The 20,425-nt window shown below is 44.2% G+C and overlaps 1 protein-coding gene across 4 annotated transcripts in view; it reads left to right on the plus strand.

Annotated features, from left to right (window-relative positions):
* The first annotated feature begins 8,989 nt into the window (after window positions 1–8,989).
* Window positions 8,990–20,425, plus strand: part of LOC123508153 (protein Wnt-16-like) — a 236,645-nt gene continuing 225,209 nt past the window's right edge. For all 4 annotated transcript variants that reach the window (XM_045261685.1, XM_045261686.1, XM_045261687.1 and 1 more), the window contains exon 1: window positions 8,990–9,175. In XM_045261685.1, the coding sequence (XP_045117620.1) occupies window positions 9,063–9,175 (113 nt within the window). In that variant the 5' untranslated portion in view covers window positions 8,990–9,062. The remainder of the gene's footprint in view (window positions 9,176–20,425) is intronic.

The following is a 20,425-nucleotide window of genomic DNA, read 5'->3' on the forward strand; positions in this document are numbered from 1 at the left end:
GGAGGAGGAGGAGGAGGAGGAGGAGGAGGAGGAGGAGGAGGAGGACGAGGAGGAAGGATCAAATGAAGGGAGAGATGGACGTGGAGGAAAAGGAAGTGGTAGAGAAGAAAAGGGGAAGTAAGAGAAAGGGAGAGAACGAGAGAAAGAGAGAAAGAGCAAGAGGAAGAGGAGGAGGAGAGGAAATGAGATGGAGGAAGATGAATGGAGGGAGTAATGGAGGAGGAGGAAGAGGATTGTTGTGGGAGAGGAGGAATAGTAACAGGAGGAGGAGGAGGAGGAGGAGGAGGAGGAGGAGGAGGAGGAGGAGGAGGAGGAGGAAACTTGATCAGATCACAGTTTTTGATTAGAAAGAGATATTATTTTATTGTTATTTATGAGAGAGAGAGAGAGAGAGAGAGAGAGAGAGAGAGAGAGAGAGAGAGAGACATCACTCTATTATTTATCTGATGTCTCTAAGTCTGGTTTCCTGCCTTATATATACTGTCCTTTGTCCCTTAAGAGTTATGGTCAGCGCGGCCTCCTTCTCTCCCCTCGGAATGCTTCATCGGCACTTCCCCGTCGCGTCTCTGTACGGAACAAAATATCCTTTACTATTCATTTCAGTACAAGAATCACAAGAATCACCCTCGCCACGTGTTTTCAAGGAGTAAGTTCTTCCTTAATTTTTTTTTTTTTTTTTTTTTTTTTGCCAAAGTTAAAAAATATTAAAACTATATCTTATTTTAGTATTAGAATCACAAGAATCACCCTCGCCACGTGATTTGAAGGACTAAAATGTTTCCTTATTTTTATTTTTTTTTTTTTTTGCCAAACAAGAGTTGCAAAAATTTATTAAAAACTATATCTTCTCTTTTATTTTATTACTAGAATCACAAGAATCACCCTCGCCACGTGTTTTGAAGGAGTAAATTTTTTCTTTCTTTCTTTTCTTTTTTATACCAAACAAGAACTACAAAAAATTATTAAAAACTATCTTTTTTTTATTTCAGTACAAGAATCACAAGAATCACCCTCGCCACGTGTTTTCAAGGAGTAAATTCTTTCTTTTGGTATTATTTATTTTTATTATTTTTTTTTACCGATCTAAGTGTTACAAAAATCGATTTGAAATATATCTTTTCTTATTCTTATTTTGAAGGAGTAAATTTTTTTTTTTTTTTTTTACCGAACAAGGGCTGCAAAAATTGATTAAGAAATATATCTTTTCTTATTTTAGTTAAAGAATCCCAAGAATCACCCTCGCCACGTGTTTTGAAGGAGTAAAATATTTCCTTATTTTTCTTTCCTTTTTTTTTTTATCAAACAAGAGCTACAAAAAATATATATCTTTTCTTATTTTAGCATAAGAATCCCAAGAATCACCCTCGCCACGTGTTTTGAAGGAGTAAATTGTTTCTTTTGGTATCATTCATTTATTTATTTTTCTTTCTCTCTCTCCTTTATTATTTTTTACCTGCCAAGGGTTACAAAAATTGATTAAGAAATGTATCTTCTCTCTTAATCTAGTACAAGAATCATTACAATCACTCCGTCCTTGTCTTTAAAGGGAGTAATTTTTTCTTTTCTTTTTGTTATCTAAGAAGGAAAAACAGGCGAAAGTGTACAAGAAATATTAGAAAGAATCCTCTCTCTCTTATTTTAGTACAAGAATAACTCCTTCCTTGTATTCTGAGGGAGTTGATTCTTTGTCTTCGTTATGTAAGAGGGGAACATGCCAAGGGCTACAAAAATTGATTAAAAAAGAAGGCCCACTGATAGTCTCCAAGCGCACGGGTTCGAATCCTGTCCACGGTCCGAGTGTAGGTTGGGCTTCCTCACTCGGGGCAACGGTTTCCTAGCGGGTGGGCTTTGAGATAGGAGGTACCCTAAAAAATATCCCCTTTAGCTCATAAATTCCCGTGAAAAGCCCACGATATAAAAAAAATAAAATAAAACAAGAGAGTTAGCCAAATGTACGGGATTAATATCAGGAAAGCTCCCTCTTAAATAAGTTCGGGTCTTGAGGAAGTGGAAATACAGAAGCCAGGGGAGATGAGAAGCCAGGGAGATGAGTAAACTTGTCCTCTAGTTTTTTTATACCTATTTTTATTTGGCTTCAGCGCATCAGGTTATATTTTTTATTATTTTTTTTATTTATTTATTTTTGTTACCCTTGTGTGTGAGAGGCTTAGCTGTCCTGTTTCTTTTGTATCTTCTTTGTTTCTCTCTGGTTACTAATCACATCAATATTCTCCAAAATGTAAATATATCACATACTTATCAAAATTTTGCTTTGCTTATTTATTTATTTATCTATTCGAATGTAAAGGTGTGTGTGTGTGTGTGTGTGTGTGTGTGTGTGTGTGTGTGTGTGTGTGTGTGTGTGTGTGTGTGTGTGTGTGTGTGTGAGCAATCGTTCATCTTTTCTTCGTGTTTTCCATCTCTTTTATTAATCGTGTCAACTTTCCCAAAATATAAAATCATCAGTTGTTTATCAGAACTTTGCTTTTTATCTATTCATTTATTTATGGTTACCATTGTGTGTGTGTGTGTGTGTGTGTGTGTGAGAGCTGTCCTGCATCTTTCCTACCTTCTTTGCATCTCTCTTGTTACTAATCACGCTAATATTCTCCAAAATATAATAAACACATTAATTACCCATCAGAACATTGCTTTTATATATATTTTTTTTATCCTTGTGTGAGCGAGTCTTCTATCTTTTCTACCATCTTTGCTTCTCTCTTGTTAATCACGTCAACCTTCTCTACACATTAATTACTATCAGAACTTTGCTTTTTTATTTATTTATCTTTTTGTTATCTTTGTATAAGAGTGAGCTGTCCTGCATCTTTTTCTTCCTTCTTTTGTTTCTCTGTCTCTAATCACGTCAACTTTCCCTAAAATATAAACACATCAATTGCTTTACTTTTACTTGACTTTTCTTTTACTTTGACTAATACACGTGAAGGTGAACTGTTTGAACCTTCCTCTTGCTTCTCTTTCCTTATAGATGCACTCACAGCTGAAGATAATTGTAACATATTGGCGCCGTTTGAACATCTCTTTAATTCTCCTTTGTCATAGATCAAATAAAAAATCGTAGAAGACAAACACTACAATTCTTTCCTCTCCTATTTACTTACCCAGCTGTTTGAATCCTCCCATTGCTTCTCGTGTGCCATAAATCTCAGGAAATCCTTAAAATATAAAACACAATTCTTTTTCCCTCCTATTTACTAAACCTAAACTCGTGAAGGGTCAGCCGTTGTGTTCCTCTTTCTTGCTTCCCTTTTCACTATAAATCAATTCAAGTAAACACAAATCCTCTCCCCTCATATTCACTTATCAATACCTGCCAGGCTGATCTTTTTACCTGCTCCCCTCCTACTTTCAGGGATGAGGGGCTGGGAGGAGGTCACACACACCCACCCACCCACCCAGCACGTTTTCCTCCCTGTACCTTCCGTGATCACCTTGAAGTTCCCGCCGCCTCACCTGGACACTGATCCCCGGAAGCTTTGCCCAGGTAAGAATTTCCTTCACGCCTCCTGCAGCTGAGCCAAGAACCAAAACAGAGGCTAATACAGGGGCAGGTGGAAGGGGAAGGAGTAGGGAGAAGATTAGGTAGGGGTAGGTGGGCTAAGTAAGGTGAGGAGGCCATGGTGAGCTGTTGGTAACGTGACAGGGGTAAGACAGGGGTAGGATTGGGTAGGATAGGGTAAACAGGGTGGTATAGGGCCAAGGCAGGGACAAGATAGTGCCACGCCATCTCTCCTTCAGCCAAACGGGCGGAGAAACGCGCTCGCAAACAGGGACAAGGGAGTTAGGGAGGCGTGCACAGGACTCATCTCCCTCTGTACCATCCTCCCTGCCTCCCTGCCTCTCTCCCTGCTACCCTGCCGCCCTCCCAGCCTCGCCTCGGCCCCATTCATGCCTCCAGACCCTCCCGCGAGCCTCTGAATAGCCTCCATTAGTGCTTGTTGAGCCTACAATGTCCCCCGCCTCGACCCTCCTCCACCCTGATACTTATTCCCTGCTGCCGCTCATTGATCTGCCTACGGGACCATCGGGGCTTGTTATCCTAGTGCCCATTTGGCGCTGGATACTGAGAGGCCTGGTGGAGCTACGTAGTTAGGTAGTTTGGTAGTTAAGTATTGCTGTTAAGTGCTGCGTGTGTGTGTGTGTGTGTGTGTGGAATGTTTGGGTTTCTGAGGGAGTGGAACAGTGAGGGAGGGGGGAGTGGTATTCAGCCAAGCGTGGAGTACGTGGAAAGTGTGGAGTGAGTGCCACGGTGGACGGGTGGGTATTGGGTACGTGTGTGTGTGTGTGTGTGTGTGTGTGTGTGTGTGTGTGTGTGTGTGTGTGTGTGCCGTTTGTCATCATTCGTGTCGCTGGTGTTTATGTATCAAAGCCGCGGGAGAAATGACAACAGTAGCAGCAAAAACAACACCAGAGAGAGAGAGAGAGAGAGAGAGAGAGAGAGAGAGAGAGAGAGAGACCAACTGAAAAACTGACTGACTGAATGAGACCACCCACTCTGCGCCTACTGGCTTCCCTCCCTCCCTCCCTCCTGACCTCCCTTCCTCTCTCCCTCCATCCCTGCTTGAGTCGTGTTATTGATGGCAGAAATTAGCAGCAGTAAATCAAGAGGCGGCGTCAGTTTTGCAGGCAGTAATGCAGTAATAACCAGGGACGATTATGCCTTCCTTTCCCTTCGTCAGGCCGCCTTCAGGAGTGATAGAGAATGACAAAGAGGCTAGCATGCAACTCCGTCATCTTCCTCCCTCCTCCGCCATTACACACGGAGGAGGAGGAGGAGGAGGAGGAGGAGGAGGAGGAGGTGGATTTGCTTGGTTGCCTGGTGTTATTGGTGTTATTAATATGAAAGTTGTTATGAAGCGAGGCAAGATGGAGAGGCGGTGATGTAAGAACAATGGCGAGGTGTGTGTGTGTGTGTGTGTGTGTGTGTGTGTTTACTTTTATTATTGTTATTAGTATTGTTAGCTTGAGGAGAGAGAGAGAGAGAGAGAGAGAGAGAGAGAGAGAGAGAGAGAGAGAGAGAGAGAGAGAGAGAGAGAGAGTTATTACTATTATTATTATCATCATCATCATCATCGTTATTATTAAGTTCACAGGAAGATAAAAAAGAAGTGAAAGAGAAACCTATTATAAATCTCTCTCTCTCTCTCTCTCTCTCTCTCTCTCTCTCTCTCTCTCTCACATTATTACGAAACAAACACACTGAGACTCAACGGAAGAGGAGGAAAAGGAGGAGGAGGAATCATTGGGTCGCAGAGGAATGTAGACAGTGAGTTAATGTTTAGTGGAGACAGAAAGTGTGAGAGAGGAACGTCAGAGAGAGAGAGAGAGAGAGAGAGAGAGAGAGAGAGAGAGAGAGAGAGAGAGAGAGAGAGAGAGATGGGTAGTGAGAGGCGGCCAAGCGTGTAAGGAAGAGAATCAGGATATAAAAATAAGAGAAACACACTGACTGAATAAACTGCTGGAAAAATTATGAGGGAGGAGAGAGAGAGAGAGAAGAAAAAATTAAGAAAAAGAAAGAAAGAAGAAAGAAAGATGATCCCATGAAATAAAATGACATGGTGGTTTATAAGCCGACGCCAGACACTAAGCAACTTGACAGATAAGCGTGAAGATAAGACAGATATCGTATATATGTATAGAATAAAATAACACCCCCCGAAAACTTTTATTCTTTGTATTTTGCACGAGCGGAGATGAAGGATTAAAAAATACAGATAATATAAAAAAACCTCCCGCTAGATGTCACTACAGGCGTGCTTACTTTCATCCCCTGGCGCGTTTCCTAATTAATTCTGGTTACTATTTGGTGATTCTATACAGCTTCAGAAATCTAGACGAGGGATTAAAGTAAGTGAAGATTCTGGCCATTAATCTTCTATAGACTCTTCCTAATGTCAATAAAATGGCCTAATCGTACACAAATCTAAAGGTAAATTATGTATCCCAGTACTGAAGTGGTTAAACTGAAGAGAAATGGTCTGTAGACTCTCTCGTGGATTAAGTGATAGGCCTCTTGAATGACTGACACATATCCTCTAATTCGACTGCTATGAGAGAGAGAGAGAGAGAGAGAGAGAGAGAGAGAGAGAGAGAGAGAGAGAGAGAGAGAGAGAGAGAGTAGTTTTCAGTGGTTTAAAGGAAGGAAATGTGAGAAAATGAAGACACTTGAGTTTATTAGAGAAAGGTGATGTATATTCGTTCACCTTTACGTTAATAGATAAACAGATAGATAAATAGATAGGTAAGCAGGTTGATAGGTAGACTGAATGATAGGTAGATAGATTGGTAACGATAAATGAATAGATGAATCATAAATAGATAAATCGATAGAAATATAGATAGATAGAACGCAATTATATAGATAGATAGATAGACAGACAGACACATGAGGTTGTTAGAGAAAAGTGATAGATATTAGTATACCTTTGCGTTAGATAGATAGATAAACAGATAGATAGATAGATAGATAGATAGGTAAGCAGGTTGATAAATAGACTAAATAATGGTTAAATAGAGTGATAAGATAGATTAAAAAGTACATGAATAAAAAAAAAAAAAATAGATAAGTATAGATAGATAAAAAATAGATAGTTGAATAGATAATGCGTAGATAGATAAATAGACAGTAATATAGATAGATAGAACGCAATTATACAGATGGATTGATAGATAAACAGACATGAGTTTATTAGAGAAAAGTTATAGATATTAGTTTACCTTTGCATTAGATAGAGAGAGAAACAGATAGATAGATAGATAGATAGGTAAGTAAGGAAGGTGATAGATAGACTGAATAATGGCTAAATAGAGTGATAAAGATAGATTAGAAGAGTGTACATAAATCGAAAAAGATAAAAAAAATAGATAAATAGGTAGAATAAATAGATAGATAGATAGATAGACAATGCTAGATAGACAAAACAGACATGATATAGACAGCACATACACTTCATCACATCCTTTCTATCTCCCACTGTTAAAATTTCCACCCACTCTTTTTCCCTCCTCACTTCTCCACTAATCCCTTCCTCCGTGACCTCGCAAAAAGAAAAGGAAGAAAATGCAGGTAAAAGAAAATGAAAGGACAATTAGCCAATCAGATGAGGCTGGAGGTGGGACAGATGGGAATCGGAAAGGTGTTGACTGCGGCAGGTCAGGACAGGTCTGGGGAGGTCAAGGGAGGTCAAAGGAAGTCAGAATAGGTAAGGTCAGGTCAAAATCACTATAGGACAAGGCTTAATACTCCTGTTTCTGTCAAATTAAAGAGATTTTTTATCCAGTTAGCACCTCGTAAAGAGAGAGAGAGAGAGAGAGAGAGAGAGAGAGAGAGAGAGAGAGAGAGAGAGAGAGAGAGAGTTAATGAAGGATTGTGACTATGATTACCTGTACCTTCTCAAGCCTTCATTAGCATTGCTCACCTGTTGGAGTCGTGCTGGTCGTGCTGGGTCGTGGGAGGGGATGAGGCGCGCGTGGGCGTAGTGCGGGCGTGACGAGGGGTGAGGGGTGAGGGGTTCGTTAAGGTGGATGGGGAAGTGGAGGTGAGAGGAGAAAACGTGGCGCTGCTAATGAGTGAAGGACAGAGAGATGGTTGCTTGTATTTTCTGTTTCTGTCTGTCTGTCTGTCTGTCTGTCTGTGTGTCTGTGTGTGTGTTCGTCTGTACTCACTATTTTCATGTTCTCAGCTCAGTTCTCGGCATACCTGTCCACTGATTAACTCCGGGTAAGGTCAAAGCCACAGGTGTACAGTGTCGCGGCGGGTCGTGGCGGGGCGGTGCGTTATGGGCGTCGTGACCTGTGTGAGGGGGCGGCGTGTGTCTCGGGGGGGATGTGGGGCGGGTGGGATGTGTTTTGTAATATGGTGTGGCGGGCAGCGGTGAGCTGCGTTACTCAGAATTCTAAGCACGTCACGTGTTGGGAAATGTGTGTTTGTGGTGCGGGGTGGTCGGTGTCCTCTGTAGTGAGTGGAGAGGTGTGGGCACAGCCTGCCGCCTCGTCAGCGTCTGTCAGCCGCACCGTCAGGCGGAGGTGTTGACGCCTCGCGCCGCCCAGGTGGTGGCCACTCACCTGCCCCTCAGACAGGTGTTGGCGTCAGCTGTAATATATTGTAGGCAATAAAGTTTTCTTTTCCGATTCCAATATAATCTCATTTTTGTTTATATGTTTGTTTACCGAGGGCGAGGCGCGGCGTGCCATGTTTATGTGCGGCCAGGGACGGCGTGGCCCGCGGCGGACGGCGGCGGCAGGTGCAGCTTCCCAGCCGTCACAGCGCCACGCTCCGCAGGGAAAGACGCTGCCTGAGGGCGTGTGACCACTTCCCACTGTGTGGGAGGCGGCAGTGCCCAGGCTCCCAGGCGGCGGGGCGCCGCCACCCTGCAGGCGGCACGGCGTACGATGGCGTGGTGGGCGGGGCGCGGACCCACGTGCTGGGAAACACACGACGCCTGCATCTGTCATTTCTTTGTTTATGTTATGAATATGTGAAGAAACATGTATCCAAAGGTCACATTAGAGATCGGTTCCTTTGGGAGAGCGCGGCGGCCAATGGGAGACCGTGGCGGAATTAGCTGGCCAATGGCGGAAGGTTTGGGGCGGAGCCTCACGAGATGACAAAGCAGACCGCCAGCCCAGACTCGGGACGACCTCAGAGTGTGGCAGGTACCGGACGGGATACGTGCGTCTCCGGCAGCGTCGCGACCACCGCAGTTGTTTCCCGGACAAGGGAGTGTCACGTGGTAGCTGTGCCCCTGCGTGGTGCGAGGCGGGCCCTGCCTGGCGAAGGGCGGCTGTAGTGCTTGTGGCGTGTAGTGCGCAGTGTAAAATGCTGGAAACCTTGAGTCGTCTATTGAAATCACTGAAATGCACCGCGATGTGACCCCTGTGAGCAGCGTCCATGGCGGGCAGTTGTTACCAGGCACCTTCCCGAAGCTAACAGGCCCCGGGGACCCCTGAGAGTGTGACGCGCGCCGCTGTTGCTTCCCTGCACCGCCCCTACCCCCGCGAGTCCTGGTCTTGGAGGGAGCGCCGCTAGGGAGCCTCCAGCCATGAGGCGGCAGCACGGGCGGCGAGGCTCCACCGCCGCCTCCTGGCACTGGGGGCTGCTGCTGCACCTTCTGCTGCTGCTGCAGGTGGCTGCCGTGCACGCCGGGAATTGGATGTGAGTATCCTGTGGTGGTGTGGTGCATCTCAGGTCCTGGGGAGGCAGGACTTGTCTCGTGGCGCCTCCTCCACTTCACTGTTTCACGTTTTTTCCTGACGTCCAGTTTGCTTTCTCTCGTCTCGCGTATTCCTTTTTTCTACGTGTATTTTTTTTTCTTTTTGCGGCGAGAACTGTAACGGGATGTGGAAACGAGACGGTGCAGCTCCTGGGGCGATGTGACACGCATTGCACACACACACACACACACACACACACACACACACACACACACACACACACACACACACACACACACACACACACACAGGTAGCATTTACTCCTCCTATTTACTTTCCTCATTTACTCATTCCTCTTCCTTTATTCCCTTCGTTCTCCTTCCCTTGATGACTTACCATTTCCCTCCCTTCTCTCCCCTTCTCCTCCCATCCTGTATCTACAACTCCCCTAATTCTAACTTTTTCTATTCTACATTTGTTATATGGTTCTTGGCCATATACCAATCTCTCTCTCTCTCTCTCTCTCTCTCTCTCTCTCTCTCTCTCTCTCTCTCTCTCGATACCCGAGCCTTGTAATCTTTGAATGTATGTCTTCAGAAAATTGATATACTGAAGGAGAGATAAAAGATAAAAAAAAGAAAGGAAAAGAAAAACGCACTTCATGAAATTCTATTGAGATGTTAAATAAATTAAAGTTCATGGCGGGAGGCTGAAAGATGAGGTGGTCTGAAGCGGCGTTCCGAAACCGTTTCATTTGCTCGTAACTGCTTCGAAACATATGTACTGCTTCATGCTACCCTTGTTGTTGCTTAGCGGCTACCGATTCATCGCCATTTATTGTTAGTTATTTTTATTGTGACGTGTTTCATTAGTTTACGTTTGGTTAGGTTTGGTTCATAAGTTCATTCGGTTCAAAGTTCAAAGTTGAAAACAAGATCGAATGACGAATTAATCTGTGGTTCGAACTTGTCTCGGAACTTTGCTGAGTGAGAGGGAAGACGTGTGTGTGTGTGTGTGTGTGTGTGTGTGTATGGCAAGGAATAAGGTCCGGGAAAATGACGAGGTAGGAGTCAGTCAGTAGTAGTGTAGTAGTAGTAGTAGTAGTAGTAGTAGTAGTAGACCACGTAGAATTAACTTCCTTCAGATTCACTAACGTCACACCCTGGATCCCTCAAAATTTCCAACACCTTAAATTGAAAATGAAACTTAATATATCCTTTAATATTCACCCCTTCAAATTTTCTGCCTTTAAATACTAAACCGATTAATAAAGCACCTCAAAATACAGCCCAACAAATAACTAATCCTGTAATCTTAAGCCCTGATCCTTTAAAAATGTAGTCCCTTAGAATATAACCCTTTGAGATCCAATGTTTTAATACCCGATCCCTTAAAATTCAACTCCAAAACTAATCAATCCCTTAGAATAACAAACTCCTGAATCCTAAACCTTTGAAAATGTAGTCCTGTAGAATATAACCCTTTGAGATCCAATATTTTGGTACTCGATCCCTTAAAATCCAACCACAAAATTAATCAATCCCTTAGAATACAAACTCTTCAATCCTAAGCCTTTTAAAATATAGTCCTGTAGAATATAACCCTTTAAGATCCAATATTTTAGTACTCTATCACTTAAAAACCCTTAGAACACAAGATCCCTTCATTGTAAATCCCATGATACAATCACCCTTAAAATAACCCTTATTGAGATAGATTTTTATATCATACACGTAATTTCTTAAGAATCCTAAAAAATCCTAAAAATATCAGCCTTGACGTAAAAATATGCTTAAAATTTTCACTTGGCGAGCATTTTTCGATCTTATGACCTTCAGGAGCGTCAGGAGTAGCGTTGGATCTTCCCCAGCAGGAGTGTTGAGTGAGCGGTGACGCCCTTTGAGCTCCTCCCTGCACCTCCCTCCCACGGCCAGTCTCACGCAATCCACTCACGCAATCCATTCGCACTCACTCACCTGCGTTCTTCTCTATCCTGTTCTTGCTCTCCGTATCTTTGTCCTCATCCACCTGGCCACGGTCGGGTCAGGCATCCACATTTGATGGGTGTAGTTTGTTCATCCACCTAGGTAATGGATGGGATAGATTTTGAGTTGGTGTTATAATTTTTGCGGTTCTCTCTCTCTCTCCTCTCTCTCCATTTTTTTGACACCTGAAATATGAGAAATTCAATGTATTCCTTACTAAAACCGCCAACACACACACACACACACACACACACACACACACGCACACACTCTCTCTCTCTCTTTTGCATTAATTAGAACGACCTTATTGACCGAGTATCATTACCGGGCTTAATGACAGGTGAGACTCGGACAGATAACTAATTACCTGTGATCCCCGTGATACATCCCGATGGTTCAGGCTCTTGATTACCCTTCCCAGGTGCAATTAGCGACGGTACAGGTTATTCGGTCCAGGTATTTTGCGCTGGAAACAATGCCGTGGGATTTCTGTTTCAGCCAGCGCGCGTCCACTTGGCTTCACCGCTCCCCAGGCTTGCTTTCCAGACCCTGCAGTTCCAGTGAGGATTCTACTGGTCTGGTTTGTTCCTGGATTATAGTTTTCTTTGTGGCTGGTCTTTGTTAACGGGTACTCATTAATTCCTGTTGGGCTGGGGGTCGCTTTTCAGTCAGTTATTCAGTCAGTCAGTCAGTCAGTATGTTAGTTTGTGGAGTATAATTCGGGTTAGGTTTGCTTTAAGTGCTAAGATACATAAGTAAAGTTTTTCGATATGAGACTCAACACTACAACTAATTCATCAGTCAGTCAGTCAGTCAGTAGGGTGGTATGTTAGTTTGTGGGATGTGATTCGGGATAAATTTGACTCGAGTTCTAAAGTAAATAAGTGTTAAATTTATCGACATGAGACGCTTAACCCTAGAACTAATGCGTGTAATCTTTTATAAGCATCTATAAGAATGAAAGGGGTGATTAAAGAGGACAGATTTTGTAATTTGCATATATAAGAGGACGTGGCTATAAGAAAAGGAAAAATGTCTCCTATATATGTAATTAAAAGAAAAATATGATAAATAGCAGTAAAACGGTTGATATCTGTGTGTGTATCCAACCAGTCAGTCAGTCAGTTGATCGGTATTTGTGGATGTGCTTTACGTTATATCAGAGTTGAGTCGTGCTAAGTGCAAGAGTTAAGTCATTTAGAGTAAGAGCGAAGTTATTTTGTTTATATATTCAGCAGCTCTGGGTTTATCCGCACGCTTTTAGTTGGTCTTGTTTGTGGGTCAGGTTATTTGAGTCATGTACAGTAAGAGGGAAGTCCTTTGTCCGATTTGTATATTCCTCTGCTCTTACGTGACGATCTCTTTCAGTCAGTCAGTCATTTGATCAGTTGGTTTGTGGGAATGTTTCTAGATGTACACCTTCTCACTGAGGTTTCCATTCTTACACGCTTTGCTCTCTCGCCAGACTTGTTTTCTAAGGTCACTTAAATCACTGGCCGCATTCCCATGGTTATATTTCCGGTTAATGTTGAGGAATCTTTATTAATCCCTATAAATTGACGAAAACTCTCCTTCTCATTGAGGTTTCCATTCTTACTCTCGTTGTTGTTTCCCACTACTATTTTAGAAACTCAAAAAATTATCAATCATATTCTTAATTGTGTATATCTTTGCTAAACCACGAACCTAACCTAACCTAACCAAGAAAACATTCAGTAAACCTCATGACAGATAGGGATAAGACGAGGCTATATTGAGAACACCTATCTGAAGGGGCTGAAGAAAGGCATTGAACTATGAAGGAGTGGACCGTGTAGTAATAGTAGTAGAGGTAGATGACCGTGTAGTAATAGTAGTAGAGGTAGATGAAATAGTAGTAGTAATAGTTGTTGTTTAACCTTCATGACCTACAAGGATTAATTTCAAAGCCTCTGGGGTCGGACTTACCTTGCTTGATTACACTGAGGGCAGGGTGAACGGCAGGTGCGTTTCATTCCCGCCTCTCCGTCACAGGTGTAAAGAGGTGCCGCCGCCGTTCCGTCGCTAATGAGTCTGTAGCGCGGATCATTTTTACCTGCGATGCTCACTAGCGGCGGCTAGGTATAAATAGCTTACTCTGCACACCTGGAATTATCTGTGTGATGCGTGGGATTACGTGCTCTCTACCTGTGATTCTAAGGATGGAGCGGGTCATCTCTCTCTCTCTCTCTCATTTTGGTTTGTCTTCATCTCCGTCATTTTCTGTAAAGCCGCCGTCTGTTTGAGGCTTCAGAGGACGTGACGAACCAGAATGAAGCACAAATTGAAGCTTGTACTCTGAAACGCTTTGGTCTCAGAAGGATAGTTTTTCAGAGGCCACGAGGAGGACTAGTCAGGTTTCCGTGGTGCGTTTCTTTTTTTGTAGTGGTAAAGGGTTCTTTTTTATACCATGCAAGCTTTTCACGGAGTTTATGGGCTAAAGGAGGTTCTTGTTAAGTGTTCTTAAACTATCTGGAATCATGGAAACACTTCTGGAAAACCATGCACGTAACCTCCACTGTCACACCTAACCTCCACTGTCACTACGATCATAACAAGAAACCTCAGTGACTTTCATTAGAGATCCTTTAGTTAACACCGGAGTCGTGAAAGCATCCTTGAAAACTCAACACCTTCCATTAGAGTCTATTTCACCACCACTGGAATGATGAAAAATGTAGTAACTCATTTGAACCCGATTAGCAGCCAGTAGAATCACAGACACCCTTGAATATCCCACTGACTTCCACTACCACATGAATCTTATACCGTCCTCAAAACCCCACTAACTTCCGTCGGAGCCTGTTTAACTACTAACAAAACCAGAAACACCCTCCAAAACCACAATAACTTCCATCAGAATCTGTTACGTTCACCGGTTAAACGGGTAAGATTGGCATCGGGGAGCCGGTGAACAATAACAAAAAAAAAAAACACTGCAGGTTCAACTGGTGAGGAAATGCAAAAGGGGCACTTTAAAAAGCTATTTTAATAACCCATAATGAAACTGACACATAGATATAATATGAAACACAGGAAAATGACATACACATATACATATAACACAAATAAATACAACAATAAAGAACCCAACTTAATACCTAACAATAATCCTAATCCTATATGGAGGCAATGTGGAAAACACGGACGAAGGGAAGTGATACTTATGCGGTGTCGCAGTGGTGAGGTGATGGTTGATCCCACGGTAGTCCCAAGAGGCGTTGTGTTCACTGGTTGAGGCCTGGACCTCGACTTGACTTCCAGAAAACCAAGAGCTGGCTTAACACTTACGGTTGAGTCGAATGAGGCCGCGTGAATCCAACTTCGGGACAGTAGCGGGGCTTCATGAGACGGTGACGTGGAGGGTTCATGAGACGGTGGCGTGGAAGGTTCACGAGACGGTGACGTGGAAGGGAAGGCGGAGAGGTGGCGAACGAGGTAACAAGCGAAGAAGGGGATGGTAGGGGAGTATGTTACGGGCGGGCCGTAACATTGTACAACTGCCAGATGAATCTTATACACCCTTGAAAGCCCCAATAACTTCCATCGGAGCTTGTTTAACTACTACCGAAGCAATAAACACTCCTTGAAAACCCCAATAACTCCCATTAGAGCCTGTTTAACTAACAAATAAATCATACACACCCTGGAAAACCCAACTAACTTCCATTACAGTCTGTTTAACTACCAAATAAATCACGAACACCCTTGAAAACCCCAGAAAATCCACCAGAACCTGTTTAAATACTACCGAAGCAATAAACACTCCTTGAAAACCCTACTAACTTCCATTACAGCCTGTATAACTAACAAATAAATCATACACACCCTGGAAAACCCAACTAACTTCCACCAGAACCTGTTTAACTACCAAATGAATCGCAGACACCCTTTAAAACCAGAATCGCCACCAGAAAACCATGAAAACACTCTTGAAAACCCTAATAACTTCCATTAGAGTCTTTAACCACTAGCGGAATCACGAAAACACCTTGAAAACCCGAGTAACCTTCCTCATCACTAGAATAATGAAAACACCCTTGAAGGATCTCACTGACCTCCACTAGAGCGTGTTGAAAGTAGAGATAAGACAGTGAAGTGTTTGAGAATGAAAAATAGAGACGAGGGCAAGAAAATGTACAAAAAAGATGGAGAAAGAAAATAGAAGAGGAAATGGTAGTAAATGATGATAATTGGATGAAATGATAAAGAATAGTTTTAATCACCTCCATCACTACTACTACTACTACTACTACTACTACTACTACTACTACTACTACTACTACTACTACTACTACTACTACTACTACTACTACTACTACTCCACTACTACCACCACTACTACTACTACTACTACTACTACTACTACTACTACTACTACTACTACTACTACTACTACTTCAGGAATCACCGCCAGGGAGCAGCAGGAGGCATCATACATTGCTATGGGAGCACCAGGTGGGACGGGGGTCATAGGAGGGGGGCTGAGGGAGTGGGAAGGGGGGTCAGCTCTACTCAAGATGCCGCGCTTAAGAGTTATCGTATTTGTTTGCATCGTTTTGTAATTAACCTGGTGGTGGTGGTGGTGGTGGTGGTGGTGGTAGTAGTTGCTTCATCCTCCTCTTCCTCTTCCTCTTCTTCTTCCTCGTCCTCTTCTTCCTCGTCCTCGTCCTCTTTCTTCATCTTGTCCTTTCGTCGGGGTCATAACGGAGTGGTGTGTGTGTGTGTGTGTGTGTGTGTGTGTGTGTGTGTGTGTGTGTGTGTGTGTGTGTGTGTGTGTGTGTGTGTGTGTGTGCGTGTGTGTGTTGCTCATTGTCAGTCTAATACTAGTGAGAGTGTGAATTGTTTGATAAGTAATGCGCTACCTTCTTCTTCTTCTTCTTCTTCTTCTTCTTCTTCTTCTTCTTCTTCTTCTTCTTCTTCTTCTTCTTCTTCTTCTTCTTCTTCTGTACTTATATACAAAATTGTCTTGTTCTTTATCCATCATTATTATTCTCTTCTTCATCTTGTTGTTGTTGTTGTTGTTGTTGTTGTTGTTGTTGTTGTTGTTGTTGTTGTTGTTGTACCATTATCACCATCACCACCACCATCACCATTCTCAGTCTATGGTAGCGTGTTGTGGTGCCAAGGTGCATTAAGGTGCGGGGTGAAGGGGTGCAGGTATGAGGGAGGGGGGGCGTAATGGCTTCCAGAGTAGGTGAAGGAGAAAGAAGGGAAGGAAGGGGGATGGGGGAGAAGTGAGGGATGGGGGAAGGAAGGGTGAGAGGGGGTTTGTGATGGATGCACTGGAAATATTTATGAGAATCACCCCTAAATCTTCTTGCCCCCATCTCTCTCTCTCTCTCTCTCTCTCTCTCTCTCTCTCTCTCTCTCTCTCTCTCTCTCTCTCCCGGAAGGCTCTGATAAGAAATAAAAAACAAAGAAAACGGACAAATAAAACACTAGAAGGGGGACAAATGAAGCTTTTAACACATACAAAATAAGAGAGAGAGAGAAAAAAACAACAACTTAGAATTATAGACAGGAATTAGACTCAAAAAACACAAAATCCAGCTGTAACATTCATAGTAGTAATTTAACATATATATTCTTAATCCTACATAATTCCAACATCCCTTACTGTCTTAACATCCCAGCACACACACACACACTGATACACACACACACACACATACATACATACACAGGACCTTTGAAAACACTCCTGAGGGAACCAAGCCTTTACAAATACACAGGAAATCAACACACGGTACACCACTACGAGACCACGGTACACCACTACGGGACGGTACGCCTGGGAATCAATAGAGGCGAGTTGGTGGTTGGCTGTCAGTGGCGGGACGAACCTTCTAAATCAAATTGTTCATTATGTTCACTCGTATTATTGCCATGGTTACATCCCTCTCAGCTTGCCTGCGTCTCGGCACCGGCTTAGGGGGCTTGGCGGGGGCTTGACGAGGCTTGCTGGGGCTGGGGAGTGCTAGGGAGGGCTGGGAAGGAGGGGGCCGAGTGGGCAGCAGTGGGGACATAGAGGAGGGTGGTTACAATGGCCATAGTTGTTATTGTTTGATCTTGATGTGAAATGTGACTTAAATTGACCTGCTGACTGATTGACTGACTGACTGACTGACTGATTAACTGGCTGTGTGTGTGTGTGTGTGTGTGTGTGTGTGTGTGTGTGTGTGTGTGTGTGTGTGTGCGGCAGTTCATCAGGGCGTCACAATGGAGGGGTGAGTGACCGCGTGCGCGCTTCAGAGGCTCGTGAAGTTAAGCAATCTAGGTGTGTATTGAATTTCTGGACTCCTCTTCCTCGCTCCTCTCTGAGAGCTTAGCGGGAGTGGTGTGCATTGTCCTTTGCACACACACACACACACACACACACACACACACACACACACACACACACACACACACATGTGTGTGTGTGTGTGTGTGTGTGTGTGTGTGCGCGCGCGCGTAGCCAGGTGGGCGGGAGGCTGTTGTGTGGTGGGCGGCTTAACGTGCTCCCTCCGTCCATCCTCTTACTGTTATGAAAATCCTCTTATTGTCTTCTTCACTAGGATGGTTTGTGGAGGCTCCTCTCCCTCCTCTCCCTTCCCCGCCACCATACACCCCTATACCTTCCAGCCCCCACCTTCCCCCGCCCTCCCCCTCCCTGCCGTGCCCGTGTGAAGCAGTGTAAGTCGGCGGGAGATGAAGGGACCCACGCACATTTTACGGGCCCTGCACAACACGGCAGGTAAGCGTTGGCCGCGGCGCTGCGTGGCCCGCCGCTGGCCAGGTGAGGTGCGGGCAGGTGAGGGCAGGTGAGGTGAGTTGCAGGCTCGCGGAGATTCAATTACGTACCAGCGCCGCCATTCATCAAGCGTGCGAGGGTGAAAAAAAAGTGTGGATTCTATTATGGGTCGCTAATGACAGGGGAGGACGTCGTAAAAATCGCGGCAAGCATGAGGGATTTATAATCGATGTGTCTGGTGTGCGCGGCCTGCGGGGACACAGCGGCAGCCAAACCCTGGAAGTCCCGCACTGGGTTCTCAACTGTTCCGACGTGTACTCCTTACCGACGCTCCACTTCACACTGCTGAGGGCTGAGGCATGTTTGAATTCCACCGCTAGTCTGTGGATCAAACACCTTAAGTAAAAGAAAAGTAGATGAATAAACAAATTAATATATAGAAAATAAAAGAAAACGAGAAAACCAGATGAAGAAACCCCCTCGAAGCTTTTAAAACTAAGGTCACTGGAAGCACAAAGCGCGGGAACGCATTCTGGAACACAACCTGGAAGTCTGGAGTTGTGTTATAAAGAGAGAGGTTTCAAGACTTACCCTGGAATTTTTTACTATAATACTCTTGACCGATACCTCAATGGATCTTTTTCTTTTATTTTGTTTTAATGCCTGTTTTTGTTGCCCTTGGTTGATGTCCCTTCTATATGGAAAAAAAGATGTCTGCGTATATACTTTTCTATTTTCCCTCAGTTGGCGTTGCTGTGGCTTGCTGACTGGCTTACCCGTACCTCAAGGATTCCGCAACCTTCATCACTACATCACAGCCGGGTCCTCAGTGCCCTAAATCTTCACCTGACGCGTGTTGGGAGTCTTGACAGTCAATCAGAAACACATACGCACACAAAATTTCATAAGTATCCAAAGAAAATATGAAAAGAAAAATATCACTTGTCTTTTTAAGCGTGTTTTATTTTTATGGTTCCATGATAGACTCGATGTTCTCCGTGGCGCTCGAAAATAGTCACGGTGCGAGAAATGTTACAGTACACGGGCCGAACACCTCGCCGCTGGGTCCTCGCTGTCTCGGGCCGGCGTGTTGGGTGACGTTCGTGACTGCGTTATCTAAAGCTGTGAGACGAATGGCCGTGTAACTTCTGGGCGCCGTGATTTAGCGAAGGAAATCATCAGTATTGCTTTTAATTTCCACTGGTATATGTTATGGACAGTGATTGCCTGGTGAGTGCCCCGTTTTCTTTACGTGGCTGCTCAAGGCGAGGGGTCACTGTGGTAATCTGCGCTGGAGGGTTGTACTGGATGGATGGGTGAGTGAATGAGTGACTGGCGTACCTCAGGCGTTCCAAGCATGTTTGTGGCTGTGCGAGCGGAGGCGACTTTACACGTGTTACATTTCATTAGTTGTGTCCATAAAGGGGTTTCAGTTTAGTGGTTAGTGGAAGGTTGAGTTTGTATTGGTGTGTATGTGATAGTATGCTTGTGTTTGGGTTTGTGTAAAGGCTCAGTGAATGATATCTAAGTGAATTGTAGTCTTAATCCTTTTCGTTGTGGTATGGGGTAGTTTACAGACAGACAGACAGACAGGCAGACACGGACAAACAGACAGGCAGACAGACACAGACAAACAGGCAGGCAGGCAGACACACAGACAAACAGGCAGGCAGGCAGACACACAGACACACAGACAGACAGACAGGCAGGCAGACACACAGACAGACAGACAGGCAGGCAGACACACAGACAGACAGACAGGCAGGCAGACACACAGACACACAGACAAAAAGGAAGGCAGGCAGACACACAGACACACATACAGACAGACACACAGACAAACAGGCACGCAGGCAGACACACAGACACACAGACAGACAGACAGGCAGGCAGACACACAGACACACAGACAGACAGACAGGCAGGCAGATACACAGACAGTTTACAGACAGACAGGCAAACACTGACAGTTTACGGACAGACAGGCAGACACACACACACACACACACACACACACACACACACACACACACACACACACACACACACACACACACACACACACACACACACACATGCCCAACTCTCTCTCTCTCTCTCTCTCTCTCTCTCTCTCTCTCTCTCTCTCTCTCTCTCTCTCTCTCTCTCTCTCTCTCTCTCTCTCTCTCTCTCTCTCTCTCTCTCTCTCTCTCTCTCTCTCTCTCTCTCTCCCCATTCATTGACAGGTGGGCAGTAATCACCACGTCACCTGTCGCCACCTGTCTGCCTCGTGACGGGTCGTGACGCTCACCTGTAATCAATGCCTGGCAGGTGTTAACATTTATTCATTATTCACTCGTCTCGTCAGGTTTCAGTGTGTCAATTTTTCATTCGTATCACATTCTGGATTCATTCATCACTCCTCTGCTGGTTTTTTTTTATCAATCTTGTGTATTTATTCATTTTTATGTGTCTGTGTATATATATTTTTTTATCGTGTTCACCTGTTTATGCATCAATTTATTCACGTGT

Source organism: Portunus trituberculatus, chromosome 24 (assembly GCF_017591435.1).
Source record: "Portunus trituberculatus isolate SZX2019 chromosome 24, ASM1759143v1, whole genome shotgun sequence".
NCBI classification, from domain to species: domain Eukaryota; kingdom Metazoa; phylum Arthropoda; class Malacostraca; order Decapoda; family Portunidae; genus Portunus; species Portunus trituberculatus.